General features: G+C 36.4%; 1 protein-coding gene across 2 annotated transcripts in view; it reads right to left on the bottom strand.

Annotated features, from left to right (window-relative positions):
• Nucleotides 1–4,996: 4,996 nt before the first annotated feature.
• Nucleotides 4,997–22,087, bottom strand: part of DHX29 (DExH-box helicase 29) — a 29,943-nt gene continuing 12,852 nt past the window's right edge. For both annotated transcript variants that reach the window (XM_026670483.2, XM_087958425.1), the window contains exons 11-27: nt 20,835–21,437; nt 20,063–20,206; nt 19,804–19,980; nt 19,009–19,149; nt 18,213–18,357; nt 17,875–17,995; nt 17,229–17,313; nt 14,605–14,693; nt 13,858–13,986; nt 13,408–13,483; nt 12,353–12,577; nt 10,710–10,846; nt 9,119–9,212; nt 8,360–8,647; nt 7,482–7,613; nt 6,805–6,901; nt 4,997–6,176 (exon numbers count right to left, since the gene is read on the bottom strand). In XM_026670483.2, the coding sequence (XP_026526268.2) occupies nt 6,121–6,176; nt 6,805–6,901; nt 7,482–7,613; nt 8,360–8,647; nt 9,119–9,212; nt 10,710–10,846; nt 12,353–12,577; nt 13,408–13,483; nt 13,858–13,986; nt 14,605–14,693; nt 17,229–17,313; nt 17,875–17,995; nt 18,213–18,357; nt 19,009–19,149; nt 19,804–19,980; nt 20,063–20,206; nt 20,835–21,437 (2,739 nt within the window). In that variant the 3' untranslated portion in view covers nt 4,997–6,120. The remainder of the gene's footprint in view (nt 6,177–6,804; nt 6,902–7,481; nt 7,614–8,359; nt 8,648–9,118; nt 9,213–10,709; nt 10,847–12,352; nt 12,578–13,407; nt 13,484–13,857; nt 13,987–14,604; nt 14,694–17,228; nt 17,314–17,874; nt 17,996–18,212; nt 18,358–19,008; nt 19,150–19,803; nt 19,981–20,062; nt 20,207–20,834; nt 21,438–22,087) is intronic.

Here is a 22,087-nt window from a genome sequence, read left to right as displayed (position 1 = left end):
ATTTATCAATCACATTTATAAAGGTCACCCACTCATACAAAGCAACTGTGGATGATTGAATCCTCATTCTTTTCATTTTTCCTGACTGTATTATATTTATTTCATGTATCCGTTTCTTATATTTGTATCCACGATGTAAAAAAGATGTCGCAACTCTTGATGAATAGGAGACTGGAGGGTAAAACATATAAAGAACGGTTGCTGGAATTGGGTGTGTCTAATTTAATGAGAAGAAGGACTAGGGGAGACATGATAGGAGTGTTCCAATTTCTCAGGTGTTGCCACAAAGAAGAGCGAGTCAAGCTATTCTCCAAAGCACCTGAGGGCAGGACAAGAAGCAATGGTGGAAACTAATCAAGGACAGAAGCAACCTAGAACTAAGGAGAAATTTCCTGACAGAACAATTAATCAGTGGAACAACTTGCCTCCAGAAGTTGTAAATGCTCTAACACTGGAAGTTTTAAAGAATAGATTGGATAACGATTTGTCTGAAATGGTATAGGGTTTCTTGCCTAAGCAGGGGGTTGGACTAGAAGACCTCTTAAGGTCCCTTCCAACTCTGTTATTCTATTCTATATATAGTTTTCCCAAGGAAAAGCACTCAGAAATTTTTATAGGGAATATGTAGTAGTCACTTAAGTGTTTTGGATTCCTTTTTCATATTTTTGACACAGGACAATTAATCTGAAACATTGCAGTTTTTGCCAATGGTGTGTTTAAGGCATTGCTTTTGCTGCAAAAATCAAGTTTACATAACTCAAGCTTTTCCCAGCTGTATTGCATATGAGATTATTTGGGGAGAAGTTGCTTGTGGTTGTGAGACTAAAACCAGAAAATGTGATTTTTTAAAATTATAGTGCCTATGCTCAAACGTGATAAAGAATATACACTTCTGGACAGTTTTGGGGAAACAACTATGTACCCTATGGAACTATTGTAGATGCATTGGGGTGGGTGTTGTATTTTATCATTTATAGCAGTAGTTAGTCAACCTGGTCCCTACCACCCACTAGTGGGCGTTCCACCTTTCATGGTGGGTGGTAGGGGTTTTGTCCCCTACATTATAAATAACCATTACTGTGGAACCGGTGGGCAGTTAGAGAAAATGTTACTACTAACAGAGATACAAAAGTGAGCGGTAGGTATAAAAAGGTTGACTACCCCTGATTTATAGCATGTTGGAATTGATACAATTTTGGATATAGCAAATACAGCACAGCTTTAGTCCCCTATAGGAAATGTTTGTCAGAGAAAATGGGTCTGAAAGGGAGATAGCAAAGGCAGCAAGGTATGTCAAAGATGAAAAGTTGTTATGGGGAATGGGGATAAAAGGAATGAAGCAAAGAATGTTTGCTGGTGCTTGCTGTGGAATGAAGGATGCTTGCTGGTTTGCTTCCTGAAGTAGGCTGGGGAACCACATGAAGTGGGGAGAGCAGGCATTTTGGCAAATACTCATTAGTTCTTGGTCAAGCTCTGAAGGCATGGCAAGCAGCTGGAGAGCTGCAAGATTCTGGGCTTGTTGCTGTCCTACAAGATAAGGTGCAGGGTAGTCGAAAGGGCAGAGTGGGGGAGTGGGCTGCCAAGCATCCAAATTTTCATTATGTGATTGTGGAGGTGCTACAATGGATTCACTGTAATTTTGGGCATGGGTCATAACTCCATTTTTCAGGGTGATTGTAATTTCAAATGGCTAAATGAATGGTTATATGTCAAGGACTACATGTATTTCTCCTTGATTTATATACTGCCTTGCATATTATTTTTCTGTAGATATTTTATTGTTTTTATGTTGTATTAAAACCCCATGAATCTAATGTATGTGGTGGCATGGCCATTTAAATAATAATTATAGAAAACTAAGCAAGGCTCTGGCAGCTGGATTGTTATTGATAGATGTAATAAGGGGAGAGAAATATTGACAATTCATCACCCTTACCACTATGAGCTAAGCTTTAGTTTAGTAAATGCTCTAACATGTTTGATCAGGTTCATTCCTCATCACCTTCCAGCAGCATTCTAGGTGTCTCTTTATCCATTTTATTCCCCATTTCATAAATCAAGGAGAGTAACAGAGTCCATATTAGGAAAGGCCACATGGGTGCGATCTGACCAAAGCCCCTGTTGCCTTCTCACAAAGCAGTAACCAGGGCCTTGGTCAGACTGTATAGCAAACTGTCAGGAACAACCCCACCTTCTCTCTGAAGCCCAACTTGGTCCACTCTAAGATTAATGTGGATTTTAAAAATCATTACATTAGAAGTGCCATATTAAGAAATATTAAACCCAGATTGTACCAGAAAATGCCTTATGGGACTCAGTACAAGAAACATTTTATAGAAGACAAATAGCGGGCAAAGAGAGAAGATTAACATATCGGGAGCAGTTAGAACAAGAGCATGGAGAATGCAAGATGAATTGATCAGTTGACTGCAGAAGGACTTAGCTTTAAATGGTTTTCACATGCAGTTTTAAGGTCAATAACAAAGCATTTGGAATTGAACAGCACAAGGCAGAATCTGAAATTGAACTCTGTTCAAATGATGGACATGTAATTGCTAATCTATATAAACTTGTTGAAATGTGGAAGAAGAACAAGTGAAAGAGTGTATGCTAAAATGGGTAAAGAACTTTAACATAATGTACTGATGGAACAGTGGAAAAATATTTGGCTAAAGGGACTGAAATTATAACCTAAAAAAGAAATTTTATAAAGTGATGTACTATTGATATCTGGCTCCATAAAAATTATTTATAATGTATTAAGAACTTCAGATCTGTGTTACACTTGTAAAAAAAGCCAGAAAATTTTGGGTTCAAATACAGTGATACAAAGAATTTTAAAAATTAATACTCAATTGAAACCACAACTTTTCTTCTGTGACTAATGCATGGACAATTAGAAAAGAATAATGGGAGGTATGATAATTGCTGCAAAACTATTATATAGACAAAAATGAAAAGATTACCACAATGGAGGAAAGGCTGGTGAAAATTATAATAAAGCTGTCTAGAGTTGCTTTGGATAACAGTATGGGCAGCATGTAAATTAATTACATAAATAAAATTAGCAGAGATGGCAATATTTACTTGTTTGATATAGAAAGGACAATAATCAGGAGTGGGCTGCTGGGGGTTTGCAGGGGTTTGGGAGATCCTGTAGCTAAGATTCTGCACAGTTCAGAGAACCCCCAAATCCCACTCCTGGCTGGCCCTGCCCACTCCACCCCTCCCAGGAGTCCCCACACGGGCCACTTTGGATGCAGGTAAGTGCAAGATGTGCGCGGAAGCTCAGGGAGGGCAAAAAATGGGTCTCCCGGAAGTTTGGGAAGGCCGGAAATGGGTCTGTTGCCAGCTTCCAGAGTGCCTCCGGAGCTGAGGGCAAAAATGCCCCTCTGCCATGGTGCAGGAGGCCGACTAGGCCGTGCCCACCATGCCCACACCCATCCAGCAACCAGGCAGAGAACCCTAACATTTTTGAAGCCCACCCAACAATAACCATATATCTAGTTAATTTATGAAGATGTTGGAGAACACTGGCCCCAATACAGAACCTTGAGGTAGCCTATGCTTCTCTCCATGTAAATCAGTAGTTCCCAAACTTTTTCGGTCCAGTGCCCCCTTGGTGCTACAAACTCATCCTCAGTGCCCCCCACCCAGGGGTGGGATTCAAATTTCTGTGGTTGTGGCATAATTTGAGGATGTGGTTTGCTGGTCACATGATTGGGTGGGCGTGGCTTGCTGGTCATGACTGTGGGTGTGGCCAGGTGACTGGCAAACCAAATACAAGTGGTCCTCACTTAATGACCAGTTGTTAGCAAGTGTTCTAATTTATGACTGGCCTCCCCAGAGCTACTTGACCAGTTTTTGGAGTTTTGACAGCTTTAGATCAGGGGTCTAAATCCCACCCCTGCCTCTGTGTGTGAGAGAGGGAGAGAGAGAGGTTGGATCAGATCTCTCTCTCCCTCTCTCTCCCACCAATGCCAGAAAGCCACCGTCAGTCAAAATTCATATTAGTGGTCTTTGTGATTTAAAATTATGAGTTTGGTGGTCCCTGAGGTCCAAAAGTTTGGCGAACCCTGATCCAAAGGGATGAGCCTGAGAAAGGGAGAGAGAGAAAAGAAAGAGAAAAGGGAAAGAAAGAAAAAGGGACAAAGAAAGGGGGGGGGGTGAAAGGAAGGGACAGAAAGAAAAAGAAATAAAGGAGGAGGGAGGGAGGAGAAAGATAATGAGATATCTATTCTAGTCCAATCACCTGCTCCAGCAGGGTTAGAAGGGTGTGTGTGTGTTTGTGTGTGTTCTCCTTGTAATTTACCAGTACATTTTGGTTTTGCCTTCTTCAGAATTGGAACTGTAATACATTGGGGAAAAGTAATTTTTAGGGTGGAGATCTGGTCCAATGGATCCTGTTTAAAGCCTCAACAAAATGCGAGAGCTTCCTGATAGTCTTGACCGTTTCGTCTACAAAACCTTTAATAGAAGCCAAAGAGGTTTCAGTGTGCTGGCAAAGATGTTTCAATGTGGAAAAGGGCCTCAGTCTAAACTAGGCCTCATTCAATCTGATGCATCAGGTCTCTCTTTCTCTCTCCCTCCCTCCCTCCTTCCTTCCCTCCCTCCCTCTCAGACTGTCTTTGCTCTATTTTCCCGATGTGCCTGCGGGGCCGGCGCTTCGAACATGGATGGATGGATGGATGGAGAGAGACAGACAGACAGACAGGCAGGTAGGTAGGCAGGAAGGCAAACAGACAGACCTTTTGGATGGATGGACGGACAGAAGAATGCAACAGCGGCGGCACGTTGGGAAAGCAGTGGCAGCGGCTTTTCCCAATGTGCTGCCGCATTCGAGGCACTGGTTCTGGAGCATTACTACAGTCAATGGGAGAACCTGCAGGGCTGGCGCCTTGAACGCCCCCCTGCCACCTCTTAGCGTCCCCAATCTTAAATACTAAGAAAAAAGTAATATCCCAATCTGACATCACAATTGATTAAGGATCATATCTAAACAGGAATGATTTTTATTTTTAATATTAAAATTGTACTTGTATTGAAGTACATGACTTTACATTTCTTATCTAGCTTGAGTATTTCATCACTTGATACGTTTAGGTTTATAGGACACACAGTATTTTTAATACATCAAATTTGATATACCAATTATGGTTGGTGGAACACAGTGTGGTATGCTTGCACATTCTTAGGTTCTTTGTTTTGGACAATAATTTGTAGAAACTCACCTGAGTGCAAGATACTTATTCACCTGTTTTAGTTTTAAACTTTTTGCCTGATAATAGAGGTATTGCAAATTTTAGAGTGAAAAGAGAGTAGCATATATGATAGAGAAAAGCAAACATGTGCTTTGAGTATGAATCAAGTTGAAATTCCTATTAAGTTTACGCTTATAAAAAGGCATATAAAAGGTAGTATGCATATTTTTTCTTCTGTATAGTTTCTTTATATGAAGGAAAAAGGTTTCTAAATATTTGAGGTGGTATGTTGTTTTTAAAAAAAGATTAAATATTTCTCCTACAGTTTCATAATACTGAATTCAGACAGAGAATCTCAATCTATAGGACCATGCATTCTAAAAACAGTCTGGGACTTCAAGCAAATATTTGTACACCAAACGTTTAGAAACACCAAAGCACATATCTTCAGGAACTACCAACCTGTTCTATGTCTTTTGCAAGTAATCATTTGGGAAATGAATGAAAATAAATAATTTCTTAAAATGACACAGATAAATTTTTGCTTAATAATTATCTAATCTATTCATGCATTTTGGCAAATAAAGATTCTGGTTCCTCAATTGCACTTTCTTTAAGAGAACAGAAATCTATGCAGTAGATTCAAATCTTACAACTGAAAGCATAATCAAGATGTCAAAAAAATATCCAATTTTTACACCAAAACCATCTTCATTGTTGCCATTTTTTAAAATTTGAATACCTACTTCTCGAGTTTTTATTATCTGTTTTACAAGGTATTCCTATTTCTTGCAGAATGACAGAATATATGTAGAAAGTTCATGTAGAAAGTAGAATGTCCTAATGTTGATTGCATTGTTTTTTTTTAAACATTCTTCAGTCATATTTTTCTTGTTCCAATTTCTGTGGCTCTGAATTATCAGATAGTGTTTTCTGTTTTTATCAGTTCTTTGATGATGTTCAAGATTTTGTCATCTAGAAAAAAAGAACATTGTTAAGTAAGAAATAATAAACTTAATTCTTCTCACCACTCAAAATTATTATGGATGTATTGTCAAATGGCCAGATGCAATGTACCTGGCAAAAGAGGCACGTAGCATTAGAAGCCCAGAAATTATAAATAAGAAAAGGTTAGCAGTGCTGGCATAGTTAAAGCTGTTTCACATAGTTTAATTAAAGATACGAACCATAGGCTCAAGAGTTTTTTCCCCTTGTAGTTTCATAATCAGTGAACATCATTATATGGAAATAGTTATTTGTTTAAGACTTGCTCCTGCTGAATTTACCACTGAATTTTTGTATGCAGTTTCCAAGCACTGAAGAACTTAACTTCTCCTCCCAAAGTTGACTAAAATTAGAAATCTTTTGCTAGCCTTGCCCATTAAATGCAATGATGTGATTCACTGACGATCTTTCTAGTGAAAAGTAATGATTGCATCTGGTAGTTAGCTATACCTTTCCTACAGGTAACTTATGTGTTTTGTAGGAAATGAAGCATCTGCCATATGAATACTTTTCAGCAAGAATGCAGACAGTTTTCCCACATATCAAACGTATATGTTTATTCAAATTTTTCATGGCAACATAGAAACAATAAAATTACCTTCAAGGGACATTTTAGGGTTTTCAAGTTTTTGCTTTAAAACAGACTCAATGAGCGCTCTCAGTTGCTTGAAAATTACTGCAATTTTTACAGGGGCCTGTGAAAATAGTAATGTGGAATTGCTTATTTTATTAATAATTATTAAAATTAAAACAATTTTAATGTTTATGACATTGAGACAAATTTTGGAATACATTGGCTGGAGAGATATAATGCTGCTGCTTGAAATTAGGGTTTGCAATATTAGGCAGGAGTCAAGAATTCCAGTGTTAGAACTTACTCTATTTTATAACCAATACAGTTATTCCTTGTTAAATGTGTTTCCAGTAACACCCAATTCAGGTCAGTATGAACTAATTAGCAATATTTCAACAGGAGGTACTTAAAGTTATAGTTCCAAGAGTTAGACGACACAGGAAACTGCAATGTCTCACACTGAATGAAGAAAACAGTCAAGCCAGCGACCAAAACATTATTTGTGCTCTTTTTTCTTTATAGAATCTGAGCAGAAGCCTAGGAAGCTTGAGAACACGTATCAATAAATATGACAAGTCCATTTTCTTTGTAATCCGCTTTGTATCAAAGTGTATCTGTTTATGGACTTTGCACACCAAATGAAAACACAGTTCAGTGGTCTAGCAGAATGCTTCCTAACTCACACATAATGTAAGATATACCTGAAAATGGATCCAGCCATCAACTGATAAAAGGCGTTCACGATGCAATATTTCTATGTCTCCACCAAAAAGTAATATTGGAAAGGGGGAAATCAAGGTTGTCTCTTTCAAGAACACCCTGGCATATCTAATCTGAATGGAAAAGGCAAATACAATTAATTTGGTTTATCAAATTGCTGTTTTTCATGCAGCAATTATTTTTCTACCCAGGGAATTTATTTTTATACCTATTTGAAAATATGATTATAAAAACATTATATTCAATTCCTTATAAAAATATTGTGTGTACAAGAATAAAAGTAATTTTAAAGGACATACGTGCATAGCCTAAATGTTTTGCAAGCTTTAAATAAGTAGCATTGATACTAATGAAACTGTGGCACTATATATCAGTTTAATAACAAAATAAACTTTTTACACAAAAATAGCATGCAAAAAGGCATCTGCACATAAAGCACTTCATGATAATTCAGTCTTGTAGCAAGCACTGTACTGATCAGGCTACTTTCATACCAAATGGCTAGAATCTGCCAATCAACTGCACAAGCTGAGAAAGGCTTTGCTAACTTCAATAATGAATGAGCCTCCATTGATGAAAATCGTCTAGCAGAACCCCTAAAAGATAGCAATCTAAGTCTCTGTAATTCTTGGGAAAGGATCTACTTAGTGCAGCATCTAAATCTTATCATGATCCATCTTTAAATAAAGGTTCCCCAAAACACATACATAAAAGTCTTCTATCCTTCAGTCCCCTTAATAAACACAGAAACCTTGTAATAGAAGTGTAGAACATAAATTATGTAATAGTAAGCCAAACATACTTAGAGCCATAAAGCATACCCACCTCAACCATGTGCATAAAGTCTAATTTAACTTACCTTCTCTTGATATAGCAGCCATCCGTAGGTCTGCAGATCCCGGTTTACAGAAGAAGGGTGCACCTGTGCTTTACCCTGAGCAGTCTCTACCATGCATGCTAATTTCTCTGTAACATCCACAGACTTGGTGTACATTATCTTCCCCACATTGTCATACAGCCCTGCAGTTAGCACAGCTTTAAGGAGAACCATTTCTTGTAGTGACAAGGTGTGTATTCCTTCGTGACGAGATGAGGGTGCAGCAAACCCTGCTGTCTGAACCACTCTGATAAGTTCCTGTTTTACATCCTAAAATAGATTTATATGATTGTGTTTTATTAATACACTTGCACTTTAGCACACTGTAACTACATATACATTTATAATCTGCTTGTTGCTTCTAATAGGGCCCACAAAAATCGTTAGTGCAGATATCATCTATCATGATTCATTTCGGTATCTCCATCCCACCTATTTGGTATTTAATTTTCAAATGTTATAAACAGGCTAAAATACAAACCACACAAGAGATTTCCTGAGAGTTAGCACAGTTAATCAGTGGAACAACTTGCCTCCAGAAATTGTGGGTGCTCCAACACTGGAGGTTTTTAAGAAGAGATTGGACAGCCACTTGTCTGAAATAGTATAGTTTCCTGCTTGAGGAGGGGGTTGGATTAAATGACCTCCAAGGTCCCTTCCAACTCTGTTATTGTTATTAACATTCTTCATTATTGGAGATTTTTGCAGATTAGGAAGAAAAGATTAAAAGGATTATAGTACCTCAAGTGTTAGTAGTGAAGTTCTGTTCAGAAAATTGCTCCTACAGTAAGTCATTTCAGCACGATAACCTCCTTCAGAGCGGGCTTTCTTCCAGCTGGATAAAAGAAAAGCTTCCTTTTATGTTAATGTAATAAGTCATCACTATTAAGGATGCATGGACAACATATACATTATATATATATATATATATATATATATATATATATATATATATATATATATATATATATATATATATATATATATATATATATATAATTTGTTTTCCTATGTTTTCGCGGGTATTTATATGTATGGTATTTAGGTTTTTTGGTATTTTCCCACGTCTTAATATTTGTGCTTTTATTATAGCGACTTTTCAGCAGAATCTCATCTGCCATCCTCAGGCTTGTGTACTGGGTTCTTTTTAATCATGTGTCTGTCTTTTTAATCAGTCTTGGTCTGTGTTTATTGGTCTTGGACCAATAAAGCAGAACACAGCAAACTCCAAGACCAATAAACACAGACTAAGACTCCCAACCAATCAGGATGAAGAAAAAACCATTTTGGCACAGCAGTAGGCTAGCCCCAAATTTAAAACTGAAATGGCTGTGAAAGTCTGACTCACAGACAAACACAATACAGAAGCCTGATGATGGCAGATGAGATTCTGCCGAAATATTGCTACAACTTTAAAAGCACAACTATAATGACGTGGGAAAATACCCGAACAAAGCTGAATACCAATACATGTAAGTACCCGTGAAAACTTAAATACACACACACACACACACACACACACACACATTTATTTATTTAGTAGATTTTCACGGGTACAGGTATGCAGGTCTTGGCGTGTTTGGGTCTTTTCCCGTGTAAGATTGATAGTATCTTGGCAATGTTTCAACGAGGTCCCACTCGCCATCTTCAGGCTGGTGCACAAGCACGAAGCCGAAAGCACCAGCCTGAAGATGGCGAGTGGGACCTCGTCGAAACGTTGCCAAGATACTCTCAATCTTACATGGGAAAAGACCCGAACACACCAAGACCTGCATATATATCTATATCTATATCTATATCTATATCTATATATCCATATATATATGTGCTATTCTATATTTTTTATTAAGATTATACAGGTTCATTGTCAGAATGTAACCTTAAGCCAATCTGCTATTTTAAATAATCTAAATAGAATTTGATTTAGTTATACTTGGACAAAAGAGCTGTGAACTGCGTGCGCACCGGACTACAAGCCATGCAAGTCAAGCTGTGTGTGTGTGTGCGCCGGCCCACCACTCACCTGGCCAGTTCCCCTCTCCTTTCCCCAGCTGGGCAGGCAAACCATAAAGATTGGGACTGCTGAAATAAACTTCCCATATGTGCCTTTCAAGTCATCATGATTCAAACTCATCTCAGAGGACAAGTTATTAAATAACCAGAGGAAGGAGAGTGAGTACAGAAAGAGTACATAACAAAATTCTTTCCCAGTTTGGAATGTGTAGCATAGTTGTAAAGGAAGAAAGTAATGGAAGAACAGATGAATTAAGTTATAGTGGCAATAAAGAGATAAATAACAAAACATATCCTAAGAAAAGCCATTTCAATTTACCCCAGATATGCCTTGTAAATTGTCAAATGGTCTGAACTGGCCAATGCCAAAAAAGATTTTGCCAGATCTGCTTCATCTTTTCTTCCAATTGGGGTAGTAAATGGAGACTTTTCGGTCATTACAGCTGCAAGAGTAGCCTACAAAATATGACAATATACAGCAACATTTATATTTTTACTCCTGATTTTTTTATTGAAATGTTTTTTAGAATAATGAATAAGGTCTCTAGTATAGGACTGTATCGTATGAACACATATTGAGATAGTGCTCACTTACCAACCAATGGAGCTGAAAAAAATAATTTTACAGCTGATTTATTATTTTTGCAGCATACCTAAATCATGTGATTGTCATTACAGTCAGTATGTAATGTCCTGTGCCTGACCTGGTTCTTTTTCGTTCCCTACTTCGCTAAGCAGAGAAATTAGAGACTGGGATTGCAAGAAAGTAAACTGTTTACACATCAAAAGCAATGCAATTATATAAGTAGCCCAGGACTGGGAACCACAAACATGCTATGCAAAGAGCTTGATTCCTTGCTCTTGATGTGTAGAATGGTAGCTTTTTCTCCTGAGACCCCTTTCTCTCCAATCTCTCTTCTCTTAGCGGGGGGGAAGGGACAAAAAAGCAATCAATTTCTTTAGGCAATCTGTCCTTTGCCTGACTATCCTGCCCCACCGAGCAAAGAGGTTGAAGAGAAATACATTTCAAGAGACAGTACGCTATTTACTCTTCTGCACATCAAGAGCAATGTGATCTTGCCAGTAGCAGAAAAGGTCAGGCAAAGAGAGATGACAGAAAAGAGAGGTGACAGAAATAATGTTTTTTTTCTATCCACCTCTTGCAAAGCAGAGTTTGGAGTGAAAGACATTTCACTTGAACAACCTGTGCATCCGTGGATTACTCAAGTGCCTGCTTCCAATGTGTATAAGGCACTTGACCATTCAAAAGGGTGGGGATTAGGAGGCAAAGAAAAGCCCAAGTTGTGAAATTGAGTTGTTTTATCTCTTTCCAGTCAGAAAGCATAGTCATGGTCACATTTCCCACTTAGTGACTACTTCAAACAATGGCGAAGTTTCTAGTTCTAATTAGGGTTGTTACCCAAGAACCACTGGTAAGATGCTGGACTCTGGGAAAGGGTTAGCAACATTTTTTGATGCTATCATGAAAAATTTTTTTTGGAGATTTGCAATTCCTATACAACCTTGTGAGATTTTAGCACTCACATATGATATTTCATGCTATTTTGACATTTTATTTTAGATGCTACAAACACCTTAAGAGGATGTAAAAGGCACAATGCCGCAAATTTGCCAAATTTTTGGTGAGGACTATCAGAATCTAAAATCTTGAAGCAAACATGGAAAGTTCTTTATGAAAATAATACAGAGACCAGACATTTACGAATGATTTGGAAACAGGCCAACATTTTGTTCTTCAAAGGACACTAGATTTCAAAAAATCCAGAAGAAACAACAAGCATTAGTTTTGCACTGAATCAGCTGAAATGGTATTTTACATTCCATAAACAGTATATAACCTTCTAGTCTGTATAGAATAGGTTCTCAGATTAACATTTATTTAATGAGCACTGAGCCTGCATTGGCTAGTAATGGGTTGCCCATTGTTAGTCATCAACTTACCACTGGATCCAAGCAGCCAAAAATAGCACCAAATATAAGCATTTTACCAATCTTTACATTGACTGGCAAGGCTGCAAGATGTTGGCCTAGAGGAGTCAGCTTAGGTTCACTTAATTCACAAGCCCCAATTTTCCTCAGAAGATACATGGCTTTGGCAACAATTTGAGGCTGAGGTGGGTCTAATGCCTTAGAGAGGAATTCTTCAGGAGAACCAAGATTACATTTCTACAGATAAAGCAGACAAAAAATAAAAATAGAATGAGCCTGAAAAGATACATAACTCTCATTCATTCCCACATTTAAGCAGCATTCTAGCTATTTCTAATTTATTTATTTTCATGTTTACTACCATAACATATGTACTATATAGTACAATGGGATTTTCTATCTTGGGTTTTAAAATAACTTAGTTAGCGTATAGGTTCCATGCATTTTGATATAGGAAGAGGTCTATTTGTTATCTTCCTTCAGTCAGCTATACATCCTGGACTCATATGATTGAACTACAGTAACCATAGCCTCTCTTTGTCCTATCTTGGAACTATGTGAACAGTTTTGTTCAGATCATAAACAAAACTTAACTTAATTAACAAAACTTAATAGTTTTGTTAAGATAAAAGCTAATTTGCAATATTCGTAGTCATTTCTCATATACCTCTGTTTCTAAAACCAGCATCCATATCTAGCACCTTTAGATTTATGCCAGGATTTCATGCTTGCATGTGACATATATGTGCATTATACAAAAGCCATAATACTTTAGTAAATACTGGTTTATTTTTCATTGATGAAAACACACTATTCAAAGTATATTTTTTTCAAATGGGAATGGTAAATATGAGATTAGATAATTATCTATTCCTTCTTCCTTATTTCTATACATCATGTGGGCATTTAAGATATGACTAAACTTTCCTATAGTCTTGCCAAGAGATTACAACTTCATGCAATAATTTTTTTGTTTAGAAAGGTAAACAATTGCAATACACTTAGCCAGATTCTCAAGGTTTCCTGATAAATCAAAACAATGAATATTTAAAGCTGAGATATCATACCATGATGTGAAGACACAGTTCTTCCAAGGGAACACGCAATATTTCTGGAACAGAATATTCTAGGAAACTTTCAAATCTGCAAAAGTCATAATGCAAAGAGCAAAAGAAGTTATTTAAACTTCTGCATTCCAGGATTCATTGGATCTTATTACGTATAAATATATATAGCTACAATGGGAACTATTCATTTGCATTAAGTTGTCAACCATTTCTTTGATGGTGGATGTGGAAAATAAAGGATTCTTCAGCTCAAAACAAGCTAGTTTAGTTCTGTAGTTACTCCCAAAGGATTATTCATCTTCCAATGAAATATAATATAGTTAATAAGCTTTGCATGTTTGTAGTGAGACAATTTAATAGGTAAATAAAGTATCATAACAGAAGTGCTACAGTTTTAGCAATTGGTTCCGCCTTGAACATAGAAAACTTTGATGGTTAAAATAATTTTACCTGTCTTGGGTATAGAGTCGAAAGCAAAATCCATCTCTGACACGCCCTGCTCGCCCCTGACGTTGTAGTGCACTAGCTTTACTGACAAAAGTCTCTTCCAATGAACTCATCTGACTACTTTCGTGGTACCTGGAAAAAAATTAAGGAAAAAAATTGGAAAAAATGTCCAGCACATACAACATTATTAATACTAAACTTAATAACTCTCCACACAGAACACTACTTTATAATTTCTTCTCTGTAAATGAGTACTTCTGAAAACATAGCTAAATAGTTTCAACCACAGAAAGCTATGCCTATTTATTTTGATAGGATCTATAATCAAACAGAAAAAGGAACCAGTTCAGAAGGATTGCAGTTATCGGTTCCATTAACTCTTTGCATGAACTTAAATGCTGTTCCCAATTTCCCCCACCCATTCCACCTGTGTAGGCCAGATCAAGTTTCTATAACTGCCTAAAATGGAAAGAAAGAAAAAACAAAAAAAGCCCAGAGAAAGGTTTGCATTAAGAAACAAAATAAGTGATGAAGTTTTTGATGAATATACTGCTTATTTATTCCTCAATTCAGTTAATCTAATAAAACATTGTTTTGAGGGACAAAGTTGTACTCTAGAATAAATACAGTACTACATTATATCTAGTTACCATAAAAATAAAAAACTTCTAATGCATCAAAATATTTATTGCAAAAAAATCAATATAACTCTAATGAAAGCTGATCCTTTTTAGTGAAAAGTGCTTTCACCTGTTTTCCTTTGTTCTTCCAGTGTCAATTACAAAAACAACATCAGGTATAGTGATACCTGTTTCAGCTATGTTGGTGGCCAAAACTATCTGTAAAAGAAACACAAATGCTTTTAAAACATACACATGTATTTACAAGTTTTTAACTTTTAGGAAGAGAAATTTAACTTGGGATAAATACTGTCTTTGCTCTGAATGCAAGGCCTTTGATTCCAAGTTTTTCCATTCTTTATGTAAGGGAGGAACAATTTCTATTTAGTCTCATCATATTTGGAGATTATTTATGTATATATTTATATCACATTCTTTTTACAAATAACTGAAGGTGGTGAACATACCTAATACTCCTTCCTCCTCCTATTGTCCCCACAACAACCACCTTGTTGGGCTGAGTTGGGCTGAGAGAGAGGAAGAGTTACTCAGCCAGCTTTCATGCCTAAGGCTGGACTAAAACTCACAGTATCCTATTTTCTATCCTGGATTTTAACCACTAGACCAAACTAGCTCTATTTTGGAACATCTCAAAGAACATATTTTAGGGAATGAAGAGTGATACATGAAAACTGTGTGTGAGTGTGTATATGAGAGAATCTGTTTTATGAAAACGAGAAAAAAATTAGGATCCAAAACAACTGATTCTAATTATGCTTACAATGTATTTGTAACATTTACTCTTTTATTAACAAAATAAGCCACTTTATAGTAATCTATGCCCTGGAATCTGGGATTATAGAATAAATAGTACAGGGGTGTCAAACTGGCAGCCTGCAGGCTGGATGCATCACGCTTAGGCTATGCCCACCCAGCTCCGCGAAGGGAAAAAATGTTGCAATACATCATGTGATGGCAATGTGACATGGTGAAACCCATGACACCCATGGAATAGTACATTGATTCTCCTTGAAGTAATCCCAGTACTTCTCTTAATATAAAATACTGCACAACAGAGATCTATGACTTTGGGGAATGAGATGCAACTGTTTGGAAAGGTCCCAGCAATAATTTTAAGGAAGAGTTTTATTATTAAGAATCAATTGAGGGTATTTGATCCTGGATGGATCAGAAATAATGACTGCAGTGTTTTTATGGTAGGTTAAAGCTGCTTGTCGACTTCATGCGAGTTAAATACAATAACAGATTGTTAACAAAGGGCTTTGAAGTTTAGCTTTGCTATTGGGTTTACCTGTTAACTGTTCCTTTTTATAGTAGATAATATGGTAAGTCAAATTGGTTGGGTAAATAGAGCTGAAGAAGTTCATAAATTGTGGACCTGTAGCTATTATTGTTGAAATATACTTTTAAGCATACAATTAGGAGGTACCGTATTTGCCGGCGTATAAGACGACCCGGCGTATAAGACGACCCCCACCACCACCGGAAACGCCCTCCAGAAATCCCCGGGCTGCAGCGGCAGGCGGAGTGCCAGGGGCCGTGGGAAGAGCAGGAAGGCTGCAGCCTCGGGCGGAGCGAGGCGGCGGGATGAAGCGGAAGCGACGCAGGGGATCCAGGAAGCCAGAGGCGCCGCTGCGTCCAACAAGCATCCGAAAGCCGGCAGTGGATATACCGGCGCATAAGACGACCCCCACTTGGAGGCATGTTTTTCGGGGCAAAAAAGTCATCTTATACGCCGGCAAATACGGTATGTTTGTTTTTTTGTTTTTATGCATAATTTTGTTTTGTTTTGTTACTACTCCTTTTTTTTTCTTTTGGAGTTTGTATTTTAACTTTAGAAATAAAATAAAAATATATTTAAAAAACAAAATACTGCAGCCAAAGTAACTCAAATTGAATGTCATTAAGATACTTTCCCAATTTTATATAATCTTCATTGACTTTTCAAAAACCTTTGTTTCAGGTTCAATACCGATCAAGGCATTTTACTGCCTTAGGCATTTAAATTAATGTATTAGTTTTTAACATGCTGCTACTTAGGTTAATTTTAATTCAAGCTGCTGACATCATTGTTCATTGTTTCAATTTAATGCATTTTAATTATTTTGCTTCACTGCATATATAATGTAAATATTAACTGCTTTAAGCAGCTGCCTTGGTTATAATCTGGAATTGAAGGGCAGTGTACATATTTTAATAGTAAAAATAAACTGTGCATTACAGGTTACTTCCACTCAAACCAGCAAAATGTTCATGATGATGACATTCAATTAATATTAACTATTATAAGTAATATCTTCAGAACAAATTTTATGTTAATAACAGTGTTATCTTAACAGGAATGGGAAACTTGTGGTTCTCCTGATGTTGATGGAACAAACTCCTTTTATCTCACCTGGTCATTGTGAGATAAATGTCCCTTCCAGCTGATGCTAATGACTATACGAATAGAAGACTAATATAATTCTGAAGGGCAACTTTATTATTGGCACGGGGATAGATGCCAGGCTTAAATGAACATTTCAGAAGAATATGGAAAGAACTAGCTTTCCAAGATTGCAACACTGAACATAAGATCCCACTAGAAATATTTGGGATGCATTCAGTTTTGTCTCTTTCTTTAAAATACATGAAAAGCACCATGCATGACACAAAAGGCTAAAAGAAAAATCAGGGATCTTGAGATACAGGGCAAGATAACAGTTCACGTGTATATTAATACTTTACGCTTACCTTTCTAACACCCAAAGGAGGCAATGTAAATGCAGATGCTTGCTCTTGAGTGGACAGAACAGAATGCAATGCTATTAACTGGTGCCTAAAAAATTATAATGCAAAAAGAAAGATAATTGTATTGTTTTGACTCGTAAGACAAAATGGATACATCTCAGCAGACAATATGCATGAGATTTGGATTTATAATTTGACTAATCATTATGACTTGACAACATTGTATTAATATTAATACTATATACTACAAAAATGCAAAACTATTATATTATATTGAAATGTTCAACATTGCCAATGAAAATCTGTCCTTTAATAGTTATTTTAATCTATATACTTGCTAGTTGTGTTATGAGCAATGTGAACTGATATATCCATTACTTGAGACCATTTCAGAAAACCAAAAATGTTTACAAGTAGACAATTCAGTTTTATATAATTTATTTTACATCCAAAACCAAAAATGTCTACTATGGTAAAAACTATTTTGATGTTTAGATGGGTAATATGCATGTAAGAAAAAAGTGCATATTAAAATAGCTAAAATTTGTTGTTTTCAGTTAGCAATCCTGTTCATCTTCTCATAATTCAATCTATGCAATAATATACATTTTAATTAGAATCTATCATTATTTTTCCATGATTTGCCTACCTCTTTCTTAAATCAAATCTTCTGTCAGTGAAAATGAGATCATACAACTGCTGGATATGTGCAAGGCCTGGCAGAAAAATCAAGACAGCTCCTTCCATATTTTTGAATTGGGGACTTTTGTCTGTAGGTACAGAAGGAAGTAAATAAAAAATTCATTTTTATTATCAAGAAAAGTCTCATGGATATGAAAGATAGGACAGGCAGGCAGGCAGGCAGGCGCGCGCGCACACACATAGAGCTATACATATTAGGCATTTTCCTTAGGGAAAAGCAAACAAAGACCAGGAGTAAGAAAGCCATTTTAAATTTGTGTTTTATGCACTTTTTCAAAACCTTACCTAAAAATGCAAGTAACTCCAGTATGAGGTCGAAGTTGATCTTGTAGGGATTCATACAATATATGGCTTCCCGAGTTCGACTGCTATATTTTTGGAAATATGGTCCTAGCTCAATACCAGTTGCAACCTGAACCGGAACACTTTCCTAAACATAACAGAAAGAAATTTGGAACAATCATTCTAAAACAGAATAATGTAACAAAATAATTTCATCTATTGCTGTACATAATAAATAAATAAAAAAGGACATTATGTGTAAAACAGCCTAACCGTAACATCAACTAACAGAAGACCGAATACAAATTTATGCAATAGAGCTAGAAATGAATTTGCTATCCTTTTGTCTGTCACTCTGAAATGCTACACCAAAATGAGCAACCAAGGAACAGTCCATGTCCCCAACCATATTTTTGCTAGACCTCTCAAGATTATATTCAAAAGTTTGGCAGCAATTTCACTATCTTTCTTATTTTTAAAAAATAAATGTAATAAATCTCTTCCTCATCCCCCCAAATAACAAAGAGACAAAACAGAGCCAAGATTTCGTGGCTGCCTCTTTTTGTGATATCACAGTATCACCATGCTGCTTCCAGCAATCCTCAAAGGACAATTTCTAAGGCTGCCCAATGTGCCCATCCTGTGTTGTACTGAAGGCTGAAAAACCCTTTTAAATAAAGTGGGTTATTGTGTAAAATAATGGAGGATCCCAAATCAGGAGGGGAGGAGACACCTACCTTGAGCACAACTGGTAAATAGTTTTGTAAACCGACTTATTTTTTTGCACATAAAATGTCACCTGATACTTTGTTATTCCTCCTCCTTTGCTAGTCACATTTACAGTTATCTCCTCTTCTTCTTCCAAAAATTTCTGACAATATTCAGAATCTTTCTCCAGAACAAAGCCAGTTTCCTCTATTACATCTTCAACATGAAAGACCTGGAGTTTTGTAAAGTGAAATAGTTCAGTTTTAGATATACTGTGTTTATTTTGAACAGTTATTGGAATAGAAAGGTACATCAACCTTTTGTCTCAGATAAATATCACAAAATTCAGCTGGAATAGTTACATAACTTTTAGCAATTTTGGTCTGTCTTTAAACATGGATAACATATGACCTTGCATGTTGCATGCTGCTATTTGCACTAAAAATGACAAATGAAGAACCAGATTATTTAGCAGTAATAATTATTATTATTTTCTGGACACATTACGGAAGACTTAGCTCAGCAGAGAAGACTCTGAAGCTGAGAATTATGGAGAGAAGGGTAAAGGAGGAAACAAACCGCAAGGTGGGTAGACTTGGTTACAGTGTCACCACTGGAAGAAGACATGAAGGATTAGATTAGTGATAGATCATCATGGATAAAATCTATATGTTCGCCAACAGCTGACTTGATGGCATATAATCAATCAATCAATCAATCAATGGATATGAAATCATATCCACTTTAGAAATAATTTGTGGCAGCTCATTGTGAGTTTTTAATACACCAGAGCACAGATTCAAAGATGAACAGTTTATGGTATTTTCAAAGGAAAAGGTAGGACATTGAATCAAGAGTTGTTATAGGAATATAATTACGCATTTACCTCTACAGGGTAACTCCTTCCTGAAATCCTTAGTATGGGACAGTGAGTGAAATAGCTGGAGAATTTTTCACTATCAACTGTGGCACTCATCAAAATGAGATGGAGATCTGAACGCTTGTGCAATATTTCCCTCAAGATAATTAGCAAGAAATCTGACTGAACACTTCTTTCGTGAACCTTTATGAAAAGATATAGAGGAGATTAATACAGATGAACAACGGTGCTGCTCTTTTCAGGTAACTAAAAAAGTGTTGCTAACCTCATCTACAATAACATGAGACACGTCAGAAAGAAGAACATCATCTTGCAATTTTCGAAGAAGAACTCCAGTTGTACAGTAAAGCAGTCTAGTGGCCTCTCCTGTTCGCGATTCCATACGGATTTGATAGCCACACAAGGAATTCTTAGAGAAGAAAATCAAAGGTTTGTCTAAGTTTATTGCGATTAGAACTTTCCATTATTATTAGAACAGGCTACTCTACTCCTATATTAATTCACAACAATTTCCCTGTTTGAAAAAAAGATTGATCCCATAGCAGGTGCAAGTATTTTTATAGCATTGCCCAATTTTTAGTCCACCCCAGCAGAAAGAGATGCCAGCTAGTCTTTTCTATTTGTGATTTTTAATGATATGTAATAGTTTCTATACAAGATCAACTCTTTGATTTAATATTTATTAAAAATATAACAAATATTTCAAAGAGACCAATATGGAAAGATAGAGCATGTTTCCTCAAAAGAGAATTTTTGTTATAAACTGCAAAAATTCAGTACAACCTTAAAGTATAAACTCAGTCTGTTTCTGGACCTTCTACCTACCAAGCTTCAAATGCAATTCTATTCTGTTCTTTAAAGTTAAAATTACTACTGAATGGTAAGCTACCATTTTTTTCTTATAATCTCCATTCTTGTGTGAACTTCCTCTAAGCTATAAATGAAAATTTATTCCATTATAAACTGATCTTTTAGGAGCTGTCCTATTACATTCTCTAAAAAGCAATCTTTGGAACATAACTATAAGAAGGTCTTACTCTTCCACCAGGTCCATTTTCACAGCCCAGTTCTTCACAAACTCTAGTTGCCAAGCTCACTGCTGAGATCCTCCGTGGTTGGGTGCAAACAATATTGCATTTATTCAAACTTCGTTCATTATGTAGCAAATCTTCTAACAAGAAATGTGGAACTTGTGTGCTTTTACCACTACCCGTTTCCCCAGCCACAACCACAACTCGATGCTTTTTTAAAGTTTCTATGAGGGTATGTTTATATTTAAACACTGGTAGTTGCTCTCTTTCCTTTAGAAGTCTTTGGTATCTGGAAGAACTCTGTTGTTTTTTAAAGAGAGCTCTCATAGGTTCTAAGTTATCTGTAAATGAGGTCTCAAGAGAAAGCCCATTAAAATCCTCTTCAGAAATTAAGTTCTCCCAAGAGTCTTCTGCATCTTCTGAAAGTTTGGGCTTGCCTTCAAATTGCTGTGGTGGCTGCTGCTGCTTCAGCTTGTTCAGCAGTCTGGCGATGAACTGGTCACGAGGCTTGTTGGTTTCTGTCTTGTTTTCTTCTTCTTTTTTCTTTTCAGCATCATTCCATTCTAGCCAAACATTTCTGTATGTAGGAGGAAGTAACTGATGCACCGACTGAAGAGGAGACACAAAAAAGGAATGCTTTAAAAGTATGCTTCGGAATGAATTATGTATTGTAATATTTATTTACCAAGAAATGTCATTATATTAAATAAAATTGATTTCAGAAAAATATGTATAAGGACTGTCATAATCTAATTTGGCTCAAAAGTAAGAGAAGCTCTTTTTCAATTTTCTATTTTAGGTGGTTCCTTAAATTAATATGACTTCCTCTTGCATTCCCAAAAGGTTCTCCCTATAATAATTTTGACACATAAGCCCAAGATTTATTTTGTTATTTTTTAACAGAAACTTCTGAAAACTCTTCAGTGCTTTATACCCTAATGATCTTCCAGAAATTATTTTTAGTATGTCTGCGTGTGTTTGTCTTTTATATATATAAGATACAGATATAGTATGTGCATGCATGCATGTGTGTGTTTTACGGATATAAACTATCAGGAAGCAATGAAGATTGTGCAGCAACATAAAAATTCAACAGCATAATGACATGATGTATTTGAACAGTAGATTTTACATTAGTGATTTTGAAAATAGCATATGGGCTATTCAATATTCTTTTTTTCTAGGGGATTGCGACGAAGAAATTTTGCTACAAAATGGCTTCTTGGTTATGGTACACGTATCTGGCTTACAAAGAAAAA

This window comes from Notechis scutatus, chromosome 2 (genome assembly GCF_049901735.1).
Source record: "Notechis scutatus isolate UNSWTSFEM ecotype Mainland chromosome 2, rNotScu1.2, whole genome shotgun sequence".
In the NCBI taxonomy this organism is placed as follows: Eukaryota; Metazoa; Chordata; class Lepidosauria; order Squamata; family Elapidae; genus Notechis; species Notechis scutatus.
The sequence above is the reverse complement of the archived record's forward strand: the minus strand, read 5'-3'. Positions and strand labels throughout refer to the sequence as shown.